Genomic DNA, 25,504 nt, shown 5'->3' on the forward strand with positions numbered 1-25,504 from the left:
GACTACCCTGTGTTCTCTGGATTAAGACATCTGCTTATCCCAAGAAGCAGGCGAGGTGGCAGGGGCTGAGGGGCAAGGATGTTCTCTGAGAGAAATACTCCTTAAGTAAAAACTTAGAAGCCCCAAATCCAGTAAGGCTCTCCTCTTCAGTGATTTCCATTGTTTTTCTGACTTTCCTCCCATGGTCCTAACACCAAGGGCTCTCTAAGTGGACCCAACCACTGGGAGGCAGTTTTCCCATGAACTGGCTTTGGCAAATCAGTATGCAAGTGGCTGGCTGTGTGGCTAGTACAAAGGACCCAGTGAACCCCCCCGTCATGGGCTTCCCACGGCACCCCTGCCCACCCCCTCTCCTGTCCACTCCTCCGGGGCTCTGCATCCGGTGCCCATCTCTGCTCTTTGTTCTGTTGAGATCTGAGTGGCTTTGGCATCTGCATAGCCCGGGCTTTGGTGGGTGTAGGGTGGGAGCTGGGCAGCTTTTGAAAGGGTAGATCAGGCCAGCAGCCCTGCAGGAGAGCCAGGAGCATCCCCGTGAAGTTGAAATAACCAGACTGGGTAGGAGGGCACTGGGTCTGTAACCTTCCTCTTGAGTCTCAGAGTGGGGCAGTGGCATGTCTCCAGGACCCTGAAAGCCTTCAGTATCACTTGGGACTCCGCAGGCATCAGGGGAGAGATGCAAGAAAGCCTCGTTCCAGCTGCTGTCCAGCCTCTCTGGATTCTTTCCTAATCCGACAGGGAAAATGAACTCTGAAAGGAGGGCTAAGCCGACAGATTTACTTGTTCTTCCTGAAGTGCTTTTTATAGCACTTCCTGTGCCCAGCAGGAACCGAGGCCCAGTGGCTGAAATAGACAAGAGCATTCTCTGGTGATCAGGCTAGTTATCAGGCATCTGGCTGCACACCAGGCCACATGGGGCCAGACAGATAGCACCTCATTTGTACTGAAGCCTTGGCTGAGAAGAGCTGCAGGACCTTTTGGAAAGCCAGGCCCTCCCTGGTTGGCCAGCCTGGCAGACAGTACCTGAGTGCATCTGCATCCTGGGTGATCAGGTGCCAGCACCTCAGGGGCTCCCCAACCTCTCACTTACTACTGGGCAAGCACAGATACACTGGCAAGACTCAGGATTTAATTCTTGCTTTCTTGACTTTATCTCTTAATGCAGACAAATTTCCATGGGAGATGGTTACACTCACCAGATGGATACTCCCCACAGGCTTTCAGTAATTGAATGCCTTTGGCTCTTGGTCCAAGTTATTCCTTCGTGGTTTATTCTGTTTCTGACCTACAGATGCTTTTGTAAGGCGAAGGGTTTTCATTTAACCAGTCGGGCAAGTTGTTGCCTCAGGAGTATAGGGCTTCAACTATAGCTTGGAACAAGCTGCAAGTAGCTTCAAGCAAGTCACTGTTTCTCCCAGGACCTCAGAAGGGAAGGATGCATTGTCCCCAGGCTGTTCACCTGCCTTCCTGATGGCCCCGTGACAGCTTCAGGCAGGCCCAGCCCTCACGCTCTTCCCATCCATAGGTGTGAACCCTTCCTAGTCCGTGGCAAGAAGATTTGGAGAAACCTCTGGCCACTACTTTGGGGGTCACCCTCAAGTAGTCCCTGCAGTAAACCAGGCTGGCTTTCCCTCTGTACCCACATCTGGATACTGGATGTTTGCCTCATGCCCCTTCTAGTAGGTGATGTGCCAAGGAGCGTACAGACCTAGTTCTAGGCCTGGCCCCACCTGTCACCAGCTATGTGACCACTAAGTTCACTGATCCTACCAACCCTGCCTTCTCTCTGATAAAATGAGGATACCTCCTTCTGGGGCATATGAAAGAGATACTTATAAAAATGTCCAGCACAGTGCCTGAGACATAGTAGGCACACGGCAACTGTTAACTATTGTCCTTCACAGATTGCAGTGCCTTTTTAGGTCCCATCTTTTTTCCTTACCTTGAGAGCCTCCCTGTCCCTCAAGCCCTTGGAACTTAGCTTTGAGCTTGCTCTTGTCAATCTCTCCCTTTTGCCTCCTCCTGCTCCTTCCTCCCCCACACAGATAGAAGGTGAAGTGGAGCTCATCCAGATTGTCTGCCAACTGGTCTTCCTAGTATCTTTTGACTCTGGGCTTCTGGTCATTGTCCTCAGCCCATCAGTATAAAAGCCTCTTCTACTGAACCTCTCAGCTAGTGCCTGGTCCTGGGCATTTGCCATCACGTCCTCTGGAATGGCGAATTGCTGTCATTCAGGACTTTACTCAGAACTTAGAAAGCCAGGTCTATCTTCCCGCTCAGTTCCACACACCCACCCCCTCCCCAGTATTCTTAGATGTCACAAATCCTGAGGCGAGGCCTTTGAGAAGTTGTAAAGATTTCAAATTGATAGAGGTGTCTAGAGTGTTTAAAAACATATTTTTCAGTATTCTCAAAAAAATAAAAAAATAAGCATTGTGACCTGAAGAGTGTCCAGTAAAGCAAGCTAATGATGGCTTTTTAAAAATTAGCTTTGAGCCGGGCTTGGTGGCTCAGCCTGTAATCCCGTGCCTTTGAGAGGCTGAGGTGAGTGGATTGCCTAAGCCCATGGGTTCGAGACCCGCCTGGGCAGCGAGACCTCATCTCTACAATAAATCAAAAAATCAGCCGGGCGTGGTAGCGCATGCCTGTAATTCCGGCTACTTGGAAGGCTGAGGCAGAAGGATCGCCGGAGCCCAGCAGGTCGAGGCTGCAGTGGCCGGGAGTGGCCACTGCACTCCAGTCTGGGTAACAGAGTGAGACTCCAACTCAAAAAAAAAAAAAATATTAGCTTTGGCTGGGCATGGTAGCTTATGCCTATAATCGCAGCACTTTGGGAGGCCAAGGTAGACGAATCCCTTGAGCCCAGGAGTTCGGGATTAGCCTGGGCAACGTAGCAAAACCATGGCTTTATTTATTATTATTATTTTTTAATTAGCTTTATTCCAATCCAAATGATAGAATTAAGAACAGTGATAGTTAAAAGTGGTTTCTAACCCAGTCTAAGCTTCAGAATGATCTGAGGAACTTTTTGAAAAATAAAGACATCTGGGCTCAGGGTCAGTGAGTCAGCTTGTGATCAGCAGTGGGTCAGGCCTCTGAATGTTTTGGGAGCAAGGGAGAGTTTCATTCATGGGGAAGCACTTCACATTGGCCTTTCCTCAGGGTGTGCTCGCCACCTGTCTACATTTCCATAGCATTTATGGGCCCTGCTCTAAGGACCCTGCTGGGTGATTTGAACCCCACATGGCTCCTTTCCTCAGTGGGGTGAGAGAGAGAGGGTAGGTATGTCATGCATGCTCTAGTTCCTGAAGACTCAGCTCAAGCTGCATGCCTGCCCTCCTTACATCCCAGTTCTTGGGCGGCTGACAGGCATCTCTCCTGTACCATCTGCCTCCCAGCGAGGCCCACCTTGCTGCCTGTTTCCAAGGCAACCTTTGAGAAGCTCCGGAGTTAGAAACACTTTCTAACATGTTCTATTTAAAAAGAAAAAGTCTGTTCACATGTATGATGTATTTCATCAGACAACAATGGCTCTTTAAGAGCTCAGGCCATGAGCTGATTGTGAGAAGTGCAGCTGTAAGAACCACTCACTAGGGGACTTGGGGCACAGGAGGCTTTGGGGGTGTCTGCAGAGAGAGCTCAGGAGTCAGCTCAGCCCTTGGCCAGCAGGGACGGGATGCTCTTAGGGAGCAAGGATACTCTCCACCCCGTGCTTCTAGAGCAGGGGTACCACTGTGCCCCTGCATCTCGCCTCATGCCTAGCTCAGAGGCAGTGCCCAGAAAATATTTGTTGACAGAATGACTTTTTTTTAAAAAATATTTTGGACTTATTTTTATTTTTTGGACTTTAAAATGTAGCTAATTCTTATGATCACAAAAGAAAATATAAATATTGTTAAAAAGTGAAGATTGTAGAAATACTCAAAAGGAAAAAAGTATCCGTAATATTATCATGAGACATAACCATTGTTGTTTTGAAATATTATTTTTAAATATTTTAACTAGACAAATATTTAATATGTCTTTCATTTTTGCGATAATTATGTTCACATAGTTTTATATAACTTTTTACTGAATGACTTTCAAAATGGGCAGGAAAGAGGAGTCCTGCAGGATGGGTCAGAAGAGGATAGGAAAGAAGAGAAAAGAAAAGGGAGAACAAAAGCTGTGTAAACTTGAGGAATCCTTGTACCTCTCTGCGGGAGCCCAGTCCTCAACGTCATGAGGATGCAAAGAAATGATAAATGTCAAGGAACCCAGTGCAGTGCCTATCAGATGTTGGTATACCTGCATATTATTCTCTTCTCCATAGTAGAGCTTGCTCATTGTGAGGTCTCTTTCTACCTGGGCTTGTTGGTGGTTCTGTGTGCATGGAAAGAGCTCACTTAGCAGCTGCTCTTCCTTGAGAGCCTCAGAGGAGATGTGCTCTGGGGGCCCATGGGTGATCAGGAGGCCCTGGCTTGCTTGTGGCTGCAGTGTCCCCTCTCTTCTTTCTGCCCAGGCATCATTTGAGGTGTCGGTGGAGGCCAGGAGCTGCCCCAGCAGACACACGGAGCACATGTTCGCCCTGCGGCCTGTGGGATTCCGGGACAGCCTGGAGGTGGGTGTCACCTACAACTGTACATGCAGCTGCAGCGCAGGGCTGGAGACCGACAGCGCCAGGTGCAGCGGGAACGGGACTTATATCTGCGGCTTGTGCGAGTGCAACCCCAGTTACCTGGGCACCAAGTGCGAGTGCCAGGAGGGGGAGAACCAGAGTGTGTACCAGAACCTGTGCAGGGAGGCAGACGGCAAGCCCCTGTGCAGCGGGCGTGGGGAGTGCAGCTGCAACCAATGTTCCTGCTTCGAGAGCGAGTTCGGAAAGATCTACGGGCCTTTCTGTGAGTGTGACAACTTCTCCTGCGCCAGGAACAAGGGAGTTCTCTGCTCAGGTAGGCATCCCCAGCAAGCACTTTTGCTCTGAGCCGGGCCCAGGTGCTGTTAGGACATCTTTCCAAAGCCTGCCTTTGCTCAAGGTGGTGGTGGAAAGTGTCACTACCACAGCTCTCCTGGGAGAAGACCATGGACAAGCCTTGCCCACCACCAGGCAGCAGGTGCAGACCAGTATGCTGAATACAAAAGCAGGAGGCACCACCATAGATTGTGGACTCCCAGAATTGGAAGGGCCTGCCTGTGGCCACCCAGCTCACCTCCCAATTAATGCAGGACTGGCCTGCCCAGCATTCCTGGCAGGTAGAGATGTTCAACCTCTTCTTGATAGCCTCCCAGGACACCAAGCTCACTGGGGCTAATAATAAGCATCTCCACTTGTTAAACATTGTATTCATTTCTTGTTGCTGCTCCAACAAGTCACAGACTTAGAGGCTTAAAACAATATATTTATTCTATTACAGTTCAGGAGGTCTGAAATCTGAACTAGATCTTATTCTGTGGAAACCAAGGTGTCCACAGGGTTGCAACCCTTCTAGATGCTCTAGAGAAGAATCTATTTCCTTGCCTTTTCCAGTTCCTAGAGGCCACCTCTAGCTCCTTCCCCCATTTTCAAAGCTCTGCGGTGTAGCATTCTCAAGTCTTCTCCAACTCTGATCTCTCCTTCTGTTGTCACGCCTCTTTCTCTGATGCCCCTGCCTCCTCTCATATGGACCCCTGTGATTACATAGGCGCCTCAAGAATAACCCAGGAAATTCTCCCCATACCAGCAAATCAACTCTTTCCAACTGGAAGACCATTCTCAAGGAGGGAACCCTCACATCAGCAAAATCCCTTTTACCGTGTAAAGTAACACAGTCACAGGCACCAGGAATTAGGATGTGGACCCCTTTGGGAGCTGTTATTTCTCCTGCCAGAAGTTCCTCTTTTCATTGAATCAGCACTTGTTTCTCAGGAACTTCTACCTAGTGGTTCACATTCTAGACTCCCTCTTCCATGTGACAACCTGTCAAATATCTGAAACCTTGTGTTTCTCTGTTCTCTCTTATCTAACTAGATCCCATGTCTCTTCCTTCTCTGATGACTGTGTCATCTGTCAAGCATGCTTCCCAGGATCCAGCACGTTGTTTGTCCTGCTGGATGACAAAGGCTCAGGGCTGAGCTTCCTGTGATCTGGACATTCTATTTTCACTACTGCATCCTGGCAGTACATTCACTTTTCTGTTAGACAGTCACCTTACGCTCTTGAGCTTGTTTTTAGCTTTACTATCAAAAGTTTGAGGTTTTTTAATTTTATTTTTTAGAGCTATGGTTCAAAGGGAGAGGTTTTTTGTTTTATGAATAAGCTATAGCCAAGCCAACTTTTTATAGTGTCATGTTTGAGCACCTCATTTTCATATTTTTTTATTTTTATTTTTGTAAAAATAAATGTTGCCCAGGCTGGTCTCAACCTCCTGGCCTCAAGTGATCCTCCCGCCTTGACCTCTTAAAGTGCTGGGATTGTAGACATGAGCTATGCACCTGCCCAGAGCACTTAATTTCTGAATCTAAGCACAGGACTTTACATTGATTCCAGCTAAGTGACAAGTTGGTAGTTCCCACTCTGGAGTTGTACTCAAAGGGACCATTCCATCTAACACTGTATCACTTGCAAAGACAGTAAGCAGAATAATTTTAGGCAAGGCTGTAGTTTCTTTTACAAATTGTTATTCAGTGGCCTCTAGGGTTCCCTCCTTGAGAATGGTCTTCCAGTTGGGAAGGGTTGATTTGAAAGGAACTTGGGGCTTAGGTGGGAAGAGAAAGTAGGAGGTGTGTCTGAAGCAAATTGGGAACATGTAAATGATCTATCCCTTGAGAGGAGTAACTGCACCTCCTTGAAGGGTTGCACAGACATGGGCTGGCAAGCAAGCCTTCCTGGAACAGAGCTTGCCATTAGACAAATGTGACACTCATGGGGTGGTGGGGTCACAGTGTCCAAAACTGGAATTGCCAGAAAGTGTAGGACATAGGGATGTCATGGGAGGGTAAAGCAGGTGGAAAAGTCATGATTTGAAGTGCTAAACAGGCAACAGGGATCAACTCTTTCTCCATCAGCATGATAGTAGATTGGTATTTACTAGATGGTTCTGTCTGAGTTAGCAGAAAAAGTGTGAACTCTGTAGCAGACAGGCCTGGACCTAAATCCCATTATACCACATGCCAGATGTGTGATTCTAGGCGTATAGTTGTGAGGAATAAGAGAGTGTATGTGAACGTCCTAGTACATTGCCTGCCATAAGAGGAGGACATGCCCTATAGTGGCTCCTCTCAGTCAGAGCCACACCCATATGTGGGACCGAGGCTGATGCCCAGGGTTCAGAGAGGGATCAGCCTTACCCATGGGAGTCCTAGGCTTTGCCTTAAAAATTCCAGTATGGTGGAATGGAGTTTCCATTCCCTTCCGTAGCCACAATAAAGGCTGCAAGAAGCCCAGCATTGTGTGTAATGGACCTTTCTAGCAGTGTTTTTCTTTTAAGAAGATAGTAGCAAACATGATGGACCTATCCCTCCTTTCCCATCAGGAGCCAGAAATAACCCTCTGGTATGTCTTCACCCCAAAAGCCAGCATGTGTCCATACTGCCTGGGAGCAAGGGCTTTCAGGTCAGATGGCATGTGCACATTTCATCTCCACAATTCATCAGTCTATGTATGACCTTGGTTGTCTTGGCCTTTTATTTCTCCTCTCTTTAAAGATGGGCCAACACCTCTTGTTTCTGCATTATTTGGAGAATTGAAGGAGAAGACAGAGATGAAGGCCCTGGCCTGGTGCTTGGTAGGACCCGGGCATGTTAGATACCTCCTCGCCTCCTTCGAGATGAGACTTTTCTCTGAAGAGAGTGCAGACCTGAGAGGCACAGGATGGGTGGGAGATGAGGTGTGAATGGCCCTCAGCGAGGAAAACGGGTCACTTGGGAAACAGGAATATTCTGTAGCTGAGTGAATACATAGCTTTTTTTTGTTCAACCACCAGAATCCACAGTTTTCTGAATCAATCTTGCATTTTAGAATTTTGCCAGACCTCATATCCAGAGCTCCTGCATGCTTTTTCTCTTCTCTTCACCCCACATAATCCTGCGGTATCGGGAGACTCACATGTCATGGCATAGAGAAATCGGAAATTTGCCAAGCCCTTGAGGCTCCAGGATGAACGATGCTTCAGGTCCCTAACTTCCCTGGGATTGCTGAGATGGAATATCTTTTTCCCTCCACTGGAAAAGCCATACACATTCATTAAAGAAATCTTGAAAAATACAGGGAAGTTGATGGATGTGTGGTCAGTCTGTGCCGCCTGTCTCCTTCTTGGTGAACTGGATTAATTTGGACCATCTGGCAAACCAGACAAGGAACTCTTTTCACTCTCACGGTTTCACATCATCCCTTCCAAAGCTGTGTGCTCAGTCAAAACCTTTCCAGAGAGCTGGAGGATTATCCTTAGGTCTAGAATATTCTGAAGAGCGAAAATTTTTTTTAACTGTCTATAATTTTATCACTCATATTTTAAGAGTCTAACGTCTTTCCTTCCAAGCTTTTTTCCTTCTTTTCTCTCTTTCTCTTTTTTTTTTTTTTTTTTGAGTTGGAGTCTCACTCTGTCACCCAGACTGGAGTGCAGTGGCCGCTCCCGTCCACCGCCGCCTCGACCTGCTGGGCTCGAGCAATCCTTCCGCCTCAGCCTTCCAAGTAATCGGAATTACAGGCATGTACTACCACGCCCGGCTGATTTTTTGATTTATTGTAGAGATTAGGTCTCGCTGCCCAGGCGGGTCTCGAACCTGCGGGCTCAGGCAATCCACTCCCCTCAGCCTCCCAAAGGCACAGGATTACAGACTGAGTCACTGAGCCCGGCTTTTTTAAATGATCAGCGGTCTCATTCTGCTGCCCAGGCTGGAGGGCAGTGGCATGATCATGGCTCACTGCAGCTGCGACCTTCTGGGCTCAGGAAATCCTACCTCCTCAGCCTCCTGAGTAGCTGCAGCTGTAGGCACATGCCACCACATCTAATTTTTTTATTTTTTTGTAAAGATGATGTCTCGCTATGTTGCCTATTCTAGTCTTGAACTCCGAGGCTCAAGCGATCCTCCTGCCTCGGCCTCCCAAAGTACCTGGACCAAACTTTTTCTAAGTTAGTATGTGTGTTTACGCCTGCATACAGTTTTGTGTCTTGCTTTTTTTCATGTAATGCTATATCCTATGCAGCACTTGATGTTGAATTACTTTAGTAAATCACTGATGAGAACATTTTGACTCTCTTTCCATTGCATCCCCATCTAGCCTCCTCTACCCCTTCACTTTAAAAGCAACAACTAGTTAAAATGTGATGCTATCCAAGTCTTCTTGGAAAAACTCATTTCTGGAATGAGATCATTGTTGTGTTTGACAATTTAGGAAGGACTCGGAACCGAGCCCTGCTCCAGGCAGGCCTTGATAACACACATCTGTGCAGAGGCTCCGTGCACAATGTTGTGGTGCCCTGCATGTCCTTGTCTCTTGAACTCCACAGCTTGTTCAGGAGGCAGCTGGGAACGGGTGGGTGAGGAATTCCAGCCCCCGAGAGCTTGGCACCCATGGTCAACAGGAGGCTCCTGCTCTGGAATTGTGCATGTTGGTTTTCAGCTTTTGGGTCACTGATACTTTTGGGGTTTTTGTGGGAGAGCAGCCTGTTTCCCACCCACCACTCTGCTCTGGAGGGTGCTGACTCAGAAGCTCCCAAGCAGCTGATTTCAGCATTCTCTCACAGTTTTTTTCCTCTTCTTTCCCCTGCAGCCCGTCTTAGAAGGAAATTGTGTGGTTGTGGTCTGTCTTCAGAGGGAGGTTGAGGAGTGCATTTGAAGAAGTGGCTGCGACAGAGCCAGGGCTGGAATCAGTGGGTCACCCTGGAGAAGCTCCTTCCCCCCTCTCTGGCTTTTCTGTCTATAAGAGGCTTATCGTCCTTGCCTCCTACCCGGAGACAGGACCAAGGGGAAGATGCAAGAGATTACTGGTTAGCAATATGTTATTCATCATAAAAATGAGGAGTGAAGCAAGTCAGACTAAGGTTTGGAAGCAATTGAAAACTCTGTTATTGCTTTTGTGACACATTGTCATGGGAATGCATGTGTGCTCGGGACTGTTGTGTCTCCCACTGTTTTCTAGAAGAAGCATAACTTAAAGAATGGTTCTGCCCATGAACTATTTCAGTGTATGTAAGGTGAGCTTCGTGGGGCCATCGTGAGGGCTCCTCTTCTTTTGAGTCTTATAAAGTGTTCATCCTTCAGGCTTCCTTTACGAATAGCACATGAGAAGCAAGACAAGTTCTGTTCACTTGTTTTTGATGTAATAAAAGATTCTTGCTCAGACTTTGTTACTCTTTGTTGGTTTCTGTGCCCAAACAGCGCATTTCCTGGGATTTGAGTAATGTTGTGATCAGTCTCAATCCAGATGGGGCTTTCTGTAGTCTCTCTACTTAAAAGACTTCATTGGAGGACATTGAACAATTGGCTAATGGTCAACCTACTTTTTGGATTCCATATAATGAGGAAGTTTAAATCAAGTAGGATATAGAATTTTGAACAGAACACTTTTGGTCAAGAGAGAGAGAGATCACCTTTGTTATGTGACAGTCATAGATGTCTAGAGGTCAAGAGGTCAGGAGGTCAAGGGGTATCTGCAATCCTCTCCCAAATATTAAAAAAAAATGGAGCATGATACTAGAGGCATGATTCCTAGTGGGCTGGGCCAGCATCCAAGCACAGGTCCTGGGCCTGAGCTGACAGCTCCTAGCAGACTTATCGAAGCTCTAGTTAAAGGTACTCTCTAGTTAAAGGTACTCCTGAGATTAAGGCCAAGTTCTAGACTTCTTGATTCTTGCCATGGCAGTAGTTATATATATATATATATATTTTTTTTTTTTTTTTTTTTTTTGAGTCGGAGTCTTCATCTTTCACCCAGGCTGGAGTGCAGTACACACTCATGACCACTGCAGCCTCAACTGCTGGCCTCAGCCTTCCAAGTAGCTAGAACCACAGCCATGTGCCTCCATGCCCAGCTGATTTTATTTATTTATTGTGGAGACGAGGTCTTGCCATATTGTTCAGACTGGTCTCAAACCTCTTGCCTCCACTTCCCAAAGTGCTGGGATTACAGGCATGAGTCACTGTGCCTGGCTCAGATATGTTTTTTAAAGTACTTCTTGCCATATTTATGTTGCTGTCATTAGAAATGTTGTATTCACGCTCAGAATCAGTAGTCTGGTGGCTATTCCTGGGTTAGGCCACTGCCATTCCTTCTTTCATTGCAGTTGGCATATTTCATAAATGGCTGGTTGCAGACTATCTTGAATGTGGCCTCCATGACAAAGGTCTCCAAAAGTCCTTTTGAATGAACCAAGATTGGACATCTTTAATTTCCTGGGAAGGAGCTTCGTGGTAGGATTGCCAGGGCTGTGTGCCTTTGGTGGGAGCACCTAGCTAAATCTTCAGGTTTTTTTTCACAGCATATTAATCTCTTACTCTGTTTGTTGATAACTACCTAGATGCTACTGGCAACTACAAGGGTGCAAAATATATATATCTCTCTTCCAGAGAAAGGGCCCTTCTCTCCCAAAGGACTCCCTCAGGCAGAGCTTCAGGAACCAATGTAACAATTTCCCTCACCTGGCATCATATAAATCTTCCTTATGTACATGACAGTGAGGGCCAAGAGAGTCCCATTCCATTTTGGAGTACTCAGAGTATAGTGACCTTGAGAACAGGATTTGTTACAGGATTCTTCAATAACGCTCATTGTAAGGAATAGTACACACCCATAATTGGGAAAGATACTTCCGCAGGAGACCTTTTACCAGGGTCAAGGACAACACCTGTTCCTTAGGATTGCAATGACAGCACAGGTAAAGCTGCCAGAAACCATGTCGCTAACCAGCACAGAGAGATTTGTCCTAATCTGCTCCATGGGGACACCGCAAGAGCCTTTGGAGGCATCTTTGTGCAATGAAAAGAAAAATGACTTTGGAGTGAAATAAACCTGAATTTTTAACCTGACTCTGCCCCTTTCTACGTTTGTGACCTCGGATCTTCACTTAACCTCTCTGAACCCAATTTTTCTTGTCTATCAAATAAGGAGAAAAATCCTACCCCAGAGGGTTGCTGGGAGGATCCAGCAAGAGAGTGTTTGTAAAGCTCCTTGCAAAGTGCCTTCCTATTAGGGGCATTGAATACATTTTATCCTCCCCACTCTGGAGGAACATTTTCTTCCACGGAGATACATATCAGAAACCACGCCATCAAAACTGCTTCCAGGAGTTCTCAACAGGCATCCCAAGGACAGGAACTCTTTAAGAATTCTATCTGTGTTTAGCTACTGCTCAAGTTCACTTGAAAGGCAAAATGGTACCAAACTGTAGGGCTTGATCATAAAACGAAACAATACATCTTGTAGACCAGTCGCATGAGCCAGGTGAGCTGGGTGGCCTGTCTCTGGAGTCAGCCAGCCTCTAGCAGCTCATGTTGGAGAAAGCACTTTGGAAAAACCAGAGCTTAATAAATATCTGATGATCTCTCATTAAGAGTCACGTTGTTTTAGGCAGGTTGCTGCCTTGAGCTCATTTAGCAAGAGTTCATTGAGCACTCTGCACATGCCAAGTGCTGTACTGGGTGCCAGGGAAATGGAGTTGATATTACTTGCGGTTTTGAATTAATTTCTAAGTTTTTGTTGCCCCTGGAATTTTTACTTCTTCTCTGAAACTTTCTGGAATCAAGGAATGGGAATATGAATCACCTTAAACTTCTGCCTTTGTTCAGATTTTTGAGATCTTGAAAGACAAGAAACAGGGTGTTGGGAAGTGTTTTGAGAACTTGCCTTGCTCTGTGCTCTGTACTTATTAGCTCAGGAGATTGAGTTTTGTCACTGCCCTTGCTCACGGCTCAGATCCTATGTCCAGAAACATCTTCAGTGACAATTTACTAGTGATTCTGAAAAGGGAGTGATCTAAGCATTGGATCTCCCCTCACTGCCCTCTCTCTTCTTAGAAGGGAAGTATGCAAACAGGACCCTCTGCTGAGGAGTCTGTGTGTGCCTTTGAATTTTAGGCCTGATCCTAAAGATCATGAACTATATAGCCTGTGAAGGAAATAATGAAATTAAAAAAGCAAAGAAGACCCCAGGAAGACCATGAGAATGCCAAAGATAAGAACTTAGTCACATAGGTTTGGGTGGTCTTAGCTTTTTGGTATTATAGGATAACATGTTAGAAAATTTTCCATTCTTAAGTTTAAAACTATGAGAGACCTCTGGTGGCCGAAATAGTTATTCTTAAGGTTCCTTTTGCCTCATTTCTTAGGAGTTGAGCTGACACTGAGTTTGGTCTTGATTTTGGATACTTTGACGTAGTTGATTATTGACCTCTACTGCTCAGTGCCTCTGGCGGGTGGGGCAGGATTGGTTGGAGCCATGTTGTCCTGTGGGCTGAGTGTCCATGACTCTCAGAATGCTGACCTAAGAGCTCCACCCAGATCTAAATGTTCCCTTGAGTCTGGACTTTGCTGAGTCTGATCCGCTGCAAGTTTTCCTTCCCCTTTCCAGGGTACCTTTCTGACTATTGCCCTCTGATCCAGAGACGGGAGCCTGCTGTCACCCCATCCCATAAGTACCACCCCCCAAAGTCCATCAGGTGAACCCAGCCGTCCCAGAGCTAAAGAAATATGTGTCCCAGGTTGGTACGTTACTTGACGTCACAGAGTTGGCCTTTAGCAATAGGCAATGTTGTAGTAATGCAAGGAGAATCTATGTTAGTGCCCTTTTTGTTATACGGAGATCATTTTCTTGGAAATAAGCAGGCTAATTTGTTAGTATTTTGCACTCTACGTGCAAAAGCATTTCATGTCTTTCCTAATAATACCTGTCACAAATACAGGTCATGTCTTTCCTAATAGTACCTGTCACACATACAGTATTGTTTGCTTTGACTATTTACATTTGGGAATCTGAGGCTCAGAACCTGACTAAAAGCTCCTTGTGATTCTTGATTATAGATTCAAACAAGGAGAACTTTGCACTGCCTTTTGCAAGTAGTCAGGAAGGTGCCCCGGAAAGGGGAAGGAAAACGTGCAGTGGGTCAGACGCAGCAAAGTCCAGACTCAAGGGATCAAGTAGCCAATTAACTCATGTCCACCTGTGTTTACTTACACTGATTAGCTTTGAGACCCTTCCCACATCTCTGCTGCCACCCTAGCATTTAGCCCACCTAGTAAGTGCTCTTTATCGCCATCAGAATTATAGGAAACATTTTGTCTTTGTTGTCCTTAGTGAGATTCTGGGTTATGTAAGGGTATGTCAGACATAGCAGGCCAGGCCTGAAAAATACATGTGGACCAAAGGCCTGGCTGAGGAACCAGTCGTGTTATGATTGTTATTTGATGCAAGATACAGTTCCTCTTAGTATTCAGTGAGTATCTGGCAGTTGTTATTGATTATGCTGAACCCGCTTTCCTTAAGTGAACCTTGGTTAGCCTGTTCTAATTTGTAAAATGCTCTTGAAGTGAATGATCTCATCTACTTGTTGTTATGACTGTACCAGGAGATCGGTGTGCTTTTACTGACCCTGTGGGGGAGGCCATGGCTGAGAAGTTTGGCATGTGGGCCATACCCCCCTCCAAAATTGGCCGAAAGCCTTGACCCAAGGAAAGTCCACCTTCCCCAGTCCCCAGGGCTGCTCTTCTCTGGGTAGCTGCTTCCCTGCTGTCTCATGGCTTAGCTGGGCTCCTGGCAGCCAAGCTTCAGTGTGGCCTACACACATGACGTCCTAAACCACCTTCGTCCTTTGAGAATGCAGCACTAGCCCCTGAACAGTGGCCAGCCTGGGGTGGAATATGGCAGCTGTTAACCAGCCACAACAGCATGACACTTTTCCAGTTTGAAAATAGTAACTCTCACATCCTGTTGCAGTGACCAAGGGGGTGTTGAATTCACACTTTCCAGATGTGCTTGGCATTTCCTCAGAAGTGCCTGCCAGGCGGATTGGGCAGGTGACGCCAAATCCAAGGTATTGACCCGAGGTAGCTCTGTTTCTTTTGGCTGCAGCCTTCTGTTTTTCTTTCTGAGTCAGCATTCTCAGGGTCCTAGGAAAGACTATGGTTCATTTCACTCCGCCGGCTTCAGGCTTCTTTGAAACTGGGAGGGCAAGTTCATTAAAGAACATGGGATTTTTCCATCTTCCCTCCATTGCCTTCATCTCCCTGTGACTGATAGCACTGGACCAGAGTCCAAGTCCTTTCCCTGCCACCCCCTTGTGAATTGCAGTCATAATCAGAGGGACTTGGCAACTGGGCCTCAGCACTGAGAAGTCAGGTGCCGAGACCCGAAAGGCCAGGGTGTCCTTTGAGAGGGCTCCGTTGCCTTTGACAATGGAGTCTTATCTTTCTAACCAGCGCTGTCATCTCAGAAGGCAATGCTGAGGTTTGAAGAAGCTTAGCTTAAAGCAACATCACCTTTTTATTATTATTATTTTTTGTACTGGTCAAATTTTGCTGACCTAATGCAGAACACAGCATGAGGTCAAGCTGGTGAAAGACAGAGGGCAAGGGGCTTGTCAGGGCACTGCCTGTTGGGAAATACCATCAGTTAGGACTGAATCATTGACAATAAGCCAAGGACAGAGGAGGAGCTGGCTCTGAAGCTAAGGATGCATCATTGTTGCATCTCTAATGAGCCTTGTGCAGGTGAAATCTGAACAATGTGCAAGAACAGGGGTGGTGCAAAGGCTGTGGTTTCTGTGTGACCATAACCGTGTCCTGCCCAACGAAAGAGAGGTCTCGGTCCTCTTTTTCTCATGCACCCTCAAGTCTCTGGGTTTCTTGGACATTTGTTAAGAATTCGAAATATCTCAACAATCACATTTAAGTTCCGTAGATATCAATAATCCGGTTCCTTTTCTAATCGCCACCCTTGGATGTCTTCCCCCAGGATTTGTCCTGGTAACATTCACAACCACCACCAACCAACAGCATGTCATGAGCACTTTCTGTGTACCTGGCACTGTGCTTGGCAGGGGGTACACACATAAAACACAGTCTTGGATTGTATATGGGTTTTCAGGCTAATAAGATGAGGCAGGCTAGGCGTGGTGACACATGCCTATAATCCCAGCACTTTGGGTGGCTGAGGTGAGAGGAATGCCTGAGCCCAGGGGTTCAAGACCAGCCTGGGCAACATAGCAAGACCTCATCTCTGCAGTAAATCAGAAAAACAAATTAGCCAGGCATGGTGGCATGTATATGTAGTTCCAGCTATTTGAAAGACTGAGGTGGAAGCATCACCTGAGCCCAGCAGGTCGAGGCTGCAGTGGCCATGAGTGTGCCACTGCACTTCAGCCTGGGGTACAGACTGAGACTCTGACTCACAAAAAAAAAAAAAAAAAACAGCCGGGCCCGGTGGCTCAACCTGTAATCCCGCACCTCGGGAGGCTGAGGTGAGTGGATTGCCTGAACCCGCAGGTTCAAGACCCACATGGGCAACTTGGCGAGACCTTATCTCTACAATAAATTAAAAATCAGCCGGGCATGGTAGCATGTGCCTGTAGTTCCGGCTACTCGGAAGGCTGAGGCGGAAGGATCGCCGGAGCCCAGCAGCTCAAGGCTGCGGTGGCCGGGAGTGGCCACTGCACTCCAGTCTGGGCGACAGAGTGAGACTCCAACTCAAAAAAAAAAAAGCAATGCTCTCTTCCTATGTTCAGTTGCAACATTGTAGTCTCCTCTTCAGAATCCTTTTCTTACCACCCCTCAGTGTTGGAGTGTCTAGGCTTGGTCCTCGCCATCTTCTTACCCCACACTCTCTCCAGGGACTCTCATCCCTGCCCAGACCTTCAGCTATTCCATATGTTGCTCAGTTGCTCAGACTTGCTTTGTGCCTTCATGGCACCCCTGCTTGGGTGTCTTAAAAGCACCTCAGTCTCAGTATGTCTCAAACTGAACTCCTGTTCCTCCTCCCAGGCATGGTTCTTTCCTGATTTACCATACTTCCAACTCGCATCTGGTTGTGCAAGCCAGAAACCCAGGAATCATTCTTCATCTCACCTTCTCCTCAACTCTTACATCCCATCTGCCACCACTTCTTGTCCGTTGACCTTTTGTGTGTCTTTGAAATTCATCTGTTCTCCATCTCTGCTACCACCATCCTCTCTGCTCTCTGCACCGCAGCCAGTCAGAGTGATTGTTTCAAAACAAGAATCTGCTCATGGCCAGCACCTTTTAGAAGCTATGAGTAGTTTCAAATGACCAGAACCTGCGATGTCTGGAGAAATGCAAGCAGGTGAAGACACTCAAGGGGTGGGCTGGGGTGTCGGGCCATGAGCATCCTTGCATGTTGTGCACGAAGTATAAGTATGGAAGCTGTATTTCAGGTGATGAGGAGCCACTGACAGATTTTAAGCAAAAGAGTAGCATTGCGTGGCTTACATTTGAGAGAAATGATTGAGAAGACCACATGGAGACTGACTTAGAGGAAGAGGCAGACCATAGGATGGGAAATTGGCCAGGAGAATGTTGCGGTGCCCCGGAAAGGCTCAGCTCTAGCAAGTGATGGCAGTTTATTGTCAGGCTGAAAATGTCCTAAAGGACAGACTCAAGCTCTTCAAGCCTGCACTCAACCCTTTCCTCCACAGCCCTTTCTCTTTCCCTCCCAACCACCCATCCACCCATCCATCCATCCATCCATCTGCCCACCCACCCATCTGCCCACCCACCCATTCATCCATCCACCCACCACCCACACATACAGCAAGCCCCTGTCTAGTCCCCCTTGCCCATTCTCGTGTCTCTCCCATTTCCCATTCAAACCCTTCCCCTCCAGGCTGCCTGCCTGCTCTCTGTTCATTTTCACAAACCCACCTTGGAACTCATGCTAATTTTTATGCCTCAAATACTCTCTCTCCTCTGCTGTTCTAAAACCTCTCGGTTAACCTGGGGCCTGCTCTGGCTCCTAGGCTCGCTAGTCTCCCCCAGGCCTGAGCTGTAATATGGCAACAGTAGTCAATCAGCGGTGGAGGAACCTTGGAGATGACATGCCTTCCAGATGAGAAAATGGGGGCCCACAGTGGTTTTATGAACAGATCCAGTCTTGTGATGGACTTTTGTACAGTTTTCTTTTTCTTTTTTTTTTTTTTGAGTTGAAATCTCACTGTCACCGAGGCAGGACTGCAGTGGCACGCTCACAGCCACCCCAGTGTCGACCTGCTGGGCTCCAGTGAACCTTCCACCTCAGCTTTCCCAGTACCTGGAACTACCGGCGCGTGCCACCATGGCTGGCTAATTGTTTGATCTATTGTAGAGATGAGGGCTTGCCAAGTTGCCCAGGCTCTTCTCAAGCCCATGGGCTCAGGCAATCCTCTCACCTCGACCTCCCAAAGTGCTGAGATTATAGGCTTGAGCCACTGCGCCCAGCTGTTGTAGTTTTTACTATGCCATACCTTAAGCATCTATCCTGTTGTCTTATTTCTTTCTTATCCCTTAATCATGACTGGATTGTACTGGAGAAGGGATACTATGTAGTGGTTAGAAGTATAGGCTCCCAAGTCAAACGTGGTTCAAATTCCTGCCACCTGCCTGCTGGGTGACTTTGAATTAACTTATTTGACTTCTCTGTGCTTCATTTTCCACATCTGTGGAAATTAGGGTGATAATTGTGCCCACAACATAGGTTTATTGGGAAGACTAATGAGATAATGCTTGTAAAGTGCTTAGAACAATGCTTGACCTGTGTTAAGCATTCTATAAAGTTTTACTGTTAAGAGATTTTAAAGGCTTAATGTCTCAGTGGAATTTCAAGTTCCTTGAAGGCAGTAAACATTAAAGTAAGCCATACATTTTGCTAGTGCACATTACAAAGAATATCCCTGATCCTATAAGACAGACAGGGTACTTGTCCTGTTTTATTGATGAGGACACTGGACGCTGCTCAGATCCAGCAAGTGGGTGCACAGCAGCACAGGCTTGGAGGACGCCTCCCCAAGCAGTTCCAGGGAGTTTCGAGTGGAGTGACAGAGATCAGACCGAACTGGGCAGGAGACACTTTGGCTAGTGCTGAGGCCCAGGGTTGGTTTTAAAGAAGGAAGCACTGTGCTTTCCTTGTAGGAGGAACAGCCCTTAGTTGGCAAGTTCTCTAATCAGTAACCCCCCTTGGCGTGATAATACTGCGTAGTACGGGGTCAGGAAACCCATGGTGAGATGAGCAAAACTTTTTGGGAGCAGCTTCTCTCTTGCCCTGGAGCTTTGTTTAGTTACTGCTGAGATGTGGGGCCCCAAGCTGAGAGCTGGGAGCGTGTCCTGTGTGTTTTAGAAATCTCTGTTCCTAGCCGGGCTTGGTGGCTCAGCCTGTAATCCCACACCTTTGGGAGGCTGAGATGAGTGGATTGCCTGAGCCCGCGGGTTCGAGACCCGCCTGGGCAGGCGAGACCTCATCTCTACAATAAATCAAAAAATTAGCCGGGCATGGTAGCACGCGCCTGTAGTTTCAGCTACTCAGAAGGCTGAGGCAGAAGAATCGCTGGAGCCCAGCAGGTCGCGGCTGCGGTGGCCGGGAGCGGCCACTGCGCTCTAGTCTGGGCGACAGAGTGAGACTCCAACTCAAAAAAAAAAAGAGAAATCTCTGTTCCTGACTTTTTCTAAAACCAGGGCCACTGCATGGAGGGGAAGGGTAGAATACTGGGATGGGCGCAGTCTCACGGGGACCAGACTCAGAGGCACCCTGAGGACACCGGGTGGCACAGGCGGAGCAGGGACACTCGAGGACACAGGGTGGATGCATTATGTAACCGCAACCTGCTTGTCAACAAAGATCCAGGAATAGCGCTTCTTAGGAGGGATTTCCTCTGCCTGGTCGAAGCCCCAGACAGAGGCCACATCCCTCGGACACTCATAGATGTGTGCATTTGGCCACAGATGGCCCAGGCCGAGTCTGGCTTTGGTGCTCCAGAGGGGACTGTGTGCTGGCCTAGCTCATGAGCACCAAGGATGTCTGTGTCGCCGACCCCTCCTCCCCACTGTGCCTTCCACAGGCTCAGGGAGCAGGGCTGTGTGACCTTATCCTGGTTGCCCCCGGCTCCGCCCCATCTAGGATCCCCAGCCACACACACATCAGTGATCCAAAGCACATAAAGCTGCTGAGTTGGGTTCCTGTCCTTCTTATGACGGGAGATGGAGAGCTCCAGAAGCTGGGTCTGGGGTCTCACACACAAATGTCTGGAACACACTCAAGACCTGACTCTGGGTGACAGGGAATCCCGGCAAATGGGCAGAGGCCTTCCAGAACAGCCCCATCTATGACTTAACTACTTCCTGTTTACGGGGCTGCCTGTTCTGAGCAGAGGAGAGAAGAGAGGTGGAGGGGGAGGCCATGGCCAAGCAGAGTGCTGTGGGCGGGAGGGAGGCCCAGAGCAGGGAGGAGGCTCTGAGGAGAGGGAGGAAACCCCAGGGGGATGCTGTAAGAGAGATGGCAATGGAGAGGAAACAAGAAGAGGAAGAGTGAGTGAGAGAGAGAGAGAGAGAGAGTGTGTGTGTGTGTGTTTGTGACAGAAGAGACATGGACAGTAGAGAGAGGAAAGAGGGAGATGGGACCGGAAGCGCCCTTCATGTCTCAGGAACCGAGCCCATTCCTCCCCTCTTCAGCTGTCTGTAAGACAGAATGGACTCCCAGAGGGGATGGAAGCTGCCGCCAAGAGAAGCCAGGGCATTCCAGAGCTAGATGGAAACTATTTTGGAACCAGCTGTGGAGAGACGATTTGTACCCTGAGGGTCTGACGTCTGCCTGGTTGTGACCCTGAACTGGGCGGGGATGGGGAGAAGTGAAACTCTTCTTGTTTCTGCCCCATCCCAAGCTGGCTTCTTCCTGCTAGTTCTCTGGGGTCAACCCATGGGTGGCTGCCTCGGGCCTCTGCAGACCCAGAGTAGAACTTGGGCGTAAGATGGGCCTTTGCTCCTGGGCCAGAGCTGAGGGCTGCTATGCCTGCCTCAGTGGTCTAACTGAGGGCCAGGTTCGCGACCCTTCTTCATTGATTTAAAGTTGTGTTCCCTGCTGTCCTCCAGGGCACCTCAGGGAGCTCTCCAGGCAGGGCAGAGGGGCCTGTGTGGTGCCAGCCTCCCACCAGTGCTCTGTGGGCTGTCCCAGCAGCTCTGTCAGGCCCTGGGTGTTTTGCAGGCAGCCATGGGTACTTTGTCCTGGGAGTTCTGGCTTCAAGACTGGGTGTGGACTAGGTAACCTTAGGGGGTACTTAGCCCTGGAAGCCTCTGATCCTCTGCAAAGAAATGCTCCAAGCTTTTTCTCCTTCTCTGTCCCTACTACAATTACAACAACAATGAGGAAGATACTGGGCATTTATTGAGCACTTGCTGTATGCGAATCCCTGTTTTAAGTGCTTTGTACAGGCTAAATGACTTAACTCACCCAGCAACCCTACCAGAGAGGTATTTTATTAGTCCCATTTAAAATGAAGAAACCAGCTGGGCTCGGTGGCTCAGCCTGTAATCCCGTGCCTTGGGAGGCTGAGGTGAGTGGATTGCCTGAGCCGCGGGTTCGAGACGCGCCTGGGCAACTTGGCGAGACCTCATCTCTACAATAATCAAAAAATTAGCCAGATGTGGTAGCGCGCACCTGTAGTTCCAGCTACTCGGAAGGCTGAGGCGGAAGGATCGCCGGAGCCCAGCAGGTCGAGGCTGCGGTAGCCGGGAGCGGCCACTGCACTCCAGTCTGGGCGACAGAGTAAGACTCCAACTCAAATAAATAAATAAATAAATAAATAAATAAATAAATAAATAAATAAAATGAAGAAACCGAGAAACAAAGAGGTTAAACATCAGTTACTAGTGGTAAACAGCAGATTCAGGAGGCCACCCCAGGCACCCTGACTCCAGAATCCACATGTCAACCGCTACACTCCACTGCTCCTTTTCCAACTGACTCTTTGTATCCCAGCTCTGCTCTTTACCACCCGTGGTCCATGGGGAACAGGCTCCTCTTCACCCTTAGCCTTGTGTAGAAACCCCCACCTCCTCCTCCTGAGACTGATCCCTGAGAGCATGGGGTGGGGGGAGGCTGGGAGGCCTGGAGGGGCGCTCCCACCCCCAGATCAGCACGCACCTGGCTCCTCAGTGGTGCCTTCAGCTTTTGCCTCCTGTCCCCTTGACTCGTCCTCTTTGGAGGCTGTGCCATCTCACGTATCTTGTCTCTTACTGACTTCCTGGTCACCCCCTACATTCCAGAAGACCTTGGTACCTGCCTCAGGCTCTTGCCCTCTGCCCCAGTCCCACTGTCCCTGGCCCTTGCCTTTCTCTGTGGACGAGTATCCCATGCGTTGCTCTCTGAGTTCCCCAAGTACTCAGCTCTTGAGGCATTCCCAGCAACTCTAGCTCCCATTTCCTGGTGACCTTGTGCTGCAGACTGCATTAGGGGCTTCACTTGGAGCTGGGCTGATATTTCTGATAACATTCTGCAAGGAGGGCATTATCCTCATTGACAGAAGAGGAAATGGCTCATCAGAGAGGTTCAGAGACCTGCCCAAGGGAACACAGTAAGTGGTGGAGGAAGGATTTGAACTGAACTCCAGCCCCCAGCCCCCAGCTGTTCATAAAGCTGATCCCCCTCCAGCCACACCCTCCCCTTCAGCTCACCACCTCCTTTCTCCTGATACATCTCTGCTGTGATCTCTGCGGAGTTCTCCATTCCCTTGATCCCTCCATTCCTCACCCAGCCAAGAAAAAAATCTTTCTCCTGAATCTCTTTAATCAGAAAAGGATGCTCAGCTGCCTCCCACCTGCAGATCCCCCATCATCCTTCTGCCCCGTCTCTGACACAACCAGATTGCGTGTGGTTCTCACTGTCACTGCTTCCTCACCCCCTGCAGGTTGGAGTCTGTCCTCACCAGTGGTGGTGAAGCTGGGTACCTCCCGCTGTGGGCTGTGCCCTCCTTGACCTCTGCAGAGTGTTGGTGCAAGGATTCCTCTCACAGTCCCTCTGGCTTCCGGGCTGCTGGCTGCCTCCCACCTCCCGTGACTCCTTCCCAGCCTGCACCCCTCTGATTAGCCGTCGTCCAATTTTATAGGAGGCGGCAAGGGGCCACGTCTTGGCCCACAGCCCACACAGGCACTGTTTCGCTGATGGAAAGCTGTTGAATTCTATAGAGCTGAAATAATGTATAAATAGGCACATTTACAACTTCCTGTCCATTTAACTATCAATCATTGCAACAAAGGTACTAATAATAACTTGCACATGTAGCAATCTGCAGCTTGCACGGGGCTTCTGCCTGTCCTTCACTATCTCTGTCTGTGCATAATGAAAACATTTTTGTCTGTACAACATTAAGCGGGCATCATTAAATTCAACTCACTTTGCCAAGGTAGGAGTACACATTAGCTTTGTTCTGATGGAGAGTGCTTGCTTAGGTCCTCTGGGCGTTGTCAGCCAGGATGGAGTTTCCAGTCCCCATGATCGGTTATCGATAGGCTATGGATCCCTGGGACACGGCCAAATGACCCTGGTCATTTTAATGACGGGTGTTCCTACTAGGACATTAGAAGATGCCAGGGCTGCCCAGGAGGTGTGGGAAATCTCTGAGCATGCAGGTTGAGGAAAAGGTGGGTTAGTTGAGGCCCATTTACAGAATCTGAGACATTTGGATTAGGACAAAATGTGACCAGCGTATGTTGTTTTTGACTCTTTCTGTGGGTCACGCTTTCTAATAGAGTCTTGGAAGCTTTAAACCAGGCTGACCAGTAGCTGTATCTTGTGTGCCAGCTTCCACCACTTGAGAGCACCTACTGTGTGTTGAGGAGAATTCTGAGGCCAAGTCCAGGTCCCATGGAGAAGAATCTCATTAGATGGCAGTGTCTGTCACAAGCATGAAGAAGGATGCAGTGGCATGTGCCACATCTTTCCCATTACTGCCTTAAGCTGTCTCTGAAAGGCAGTGAGCAACCCGATATAAACTAATCTGAGTCTATTAGGAGAGTCACTGAAGACAAGAATTCCGGCAGCTTCAGCAGTTTCACCAGGTAGGAAGCCTGAGGCTTATTTCCTGGGTTGGCTTGCTAGGGCTTTGCTTTGGAGTCCTCAAATATCAGAGGCCAAATAGCCACTCAGATGAGGGTTTTCTTTGGTCCCACAGCCCCTCAGCTGCTCCCACTTCCTCTGAATCAGGCTGAGCTCTTCATGCCCTGGGCGTCCCGCAAGCTCTCTGCACACTATCGCTTTCCCGTCGTGTCCTGGCTGTGCTCAAGGGCTGTAGGGTCTTTTGGGCATGCGTCTCGGGCCATGAGGCTGCTCTAAGAAATGCTGGTGACCTCTGCTGAGTTGCCAACTCCCACTCTCTCCTTCCCTTGCCTCCTAACTCCTTTCTTCTTAAACCCTGGATCGGGGGCACCCTCAGCTGCTTTGACCTCAGGTTAGGCTGTGGAGCTAATTCTGGGCCTGTGAAGGAAGTACAGAGTAGCAGGGCCCCTGTGTGGCTTGCCGTCCCTCTGCAGGGGACAGACCTTGTCACATAGCTGGCCAGTCACCATGAGTAGTAAGTGCTCCTCTTAACACACACACTTCACCCCGAGCCCTTCAACAAAATAACAGACTACCTCCTCTCCAAACCTTTGATACTCTGGGATATTGTGTCAGGTTATATGTGAATAATTGTATAGTGCTGCCAACCACAGTTAGAGTGACAAAGAAAACAACCCTCGCCGTCACAAGCAAAATAGTCCCTCTGACCTGGCCTGTGGAATATCTTTATGGCTTGTAAATACGGCGGTGAGCACACCTTTTACTTTTTGTATTTTTGCATTGTGGGATCATGTGATGTACAAGCCATTGGGGAGTGCCAGAGTCACATTAAAAATCCAGCCCTGGGCCGGGTGCAGTGACTCATGCCCAGCACTTTGGGAAGCTGAAGCAGGAAGATGGCTTGAGCTCAGGAATTCAAGGCTACAGTGAGCTATGACACTGTATGTCAGCCTGGGCTTCAGAGTGCGACCCCATCTCAAACAAAAAAAAAAACACAAAACATCAACCTGTGAAGTGTCTGCAACTCACTTTGAAATGCATTTTTGGCCGGGGCAGCGGAGGCTGGAGGATTGCCTGAGCCCAGGGGTTCGAGACCAACCTGGGCAACGTGGCAAGACCTCGGCTCTATAATAAATAATTTTTAAAAAAAATTAGTTGGATGCAGTGGCATGGACCTGTGTTTCTAGCTACTTGGAAAGCTGAGGTGGAAGGATCACCCGAGCAGGTCGAGGTTGCAGTGGCCTTGAGCATGCCACTGTACTCCATACTGGGCGATAGAGGGAGACTCGACTCAAAAAAAAAAAAAAAAAAGGCATTTTTGAAAATAGAGATGGAAGGGTGACAGGTGAATAGCTGTGTAACAGTGCAGCGCATCACATGCTGATGGCAGAATCTGGGTAGTGAGAATATGGATAGTCCCTACACAGTCCTTTCAACTTTGCTTCAGGTTTGGAGATTTTCATAATAAATGCTATGGGGAGGAATTATTCCCTGAAACCACTTTAATTTTTTTTTTTTTTTTTTTTT

General features: G+C 48.3%; 1 protein-coding gene across 1 annotated transcript in view; it reads left to right on the plus strand.

Moving 5' to 3' along the window:
• Positions 1-25,504, plus strand: part of ITGB5 (integrin subunit beta 5) — a 124,646-nt gene that overhangs the window by 85,822 nt on the left and 13,320 nt on the right. Inside the window, exon 12 of the mRNA XM_021706355.1 lies at positions 4,499-4,928. Within this exon, the coding sequence (XP_021562030.1) occupies positions 4,499-4,928 (430 nt within the window). The remainder of the gene's footprint in view (positions 1-4,498; positions 4,929-25,504) is intronic.

The sequence above is a fragment of the Carlito syrichta genome, unplaced genomic scaffold (genome assembly GCF_000164805.1).
Source record: "Carlito syrichta isolate Samal-C Ts95f unplaced genomic scaffold, Tarsius_syrichta-2.0.1 Scaffold315477, whole genome shotgun sequence".
NCBI lineage: Eukaryota > Metazoa > Chordata > Mammalia > Primates > Tarsiidae > Carlito > Carlito syrichta.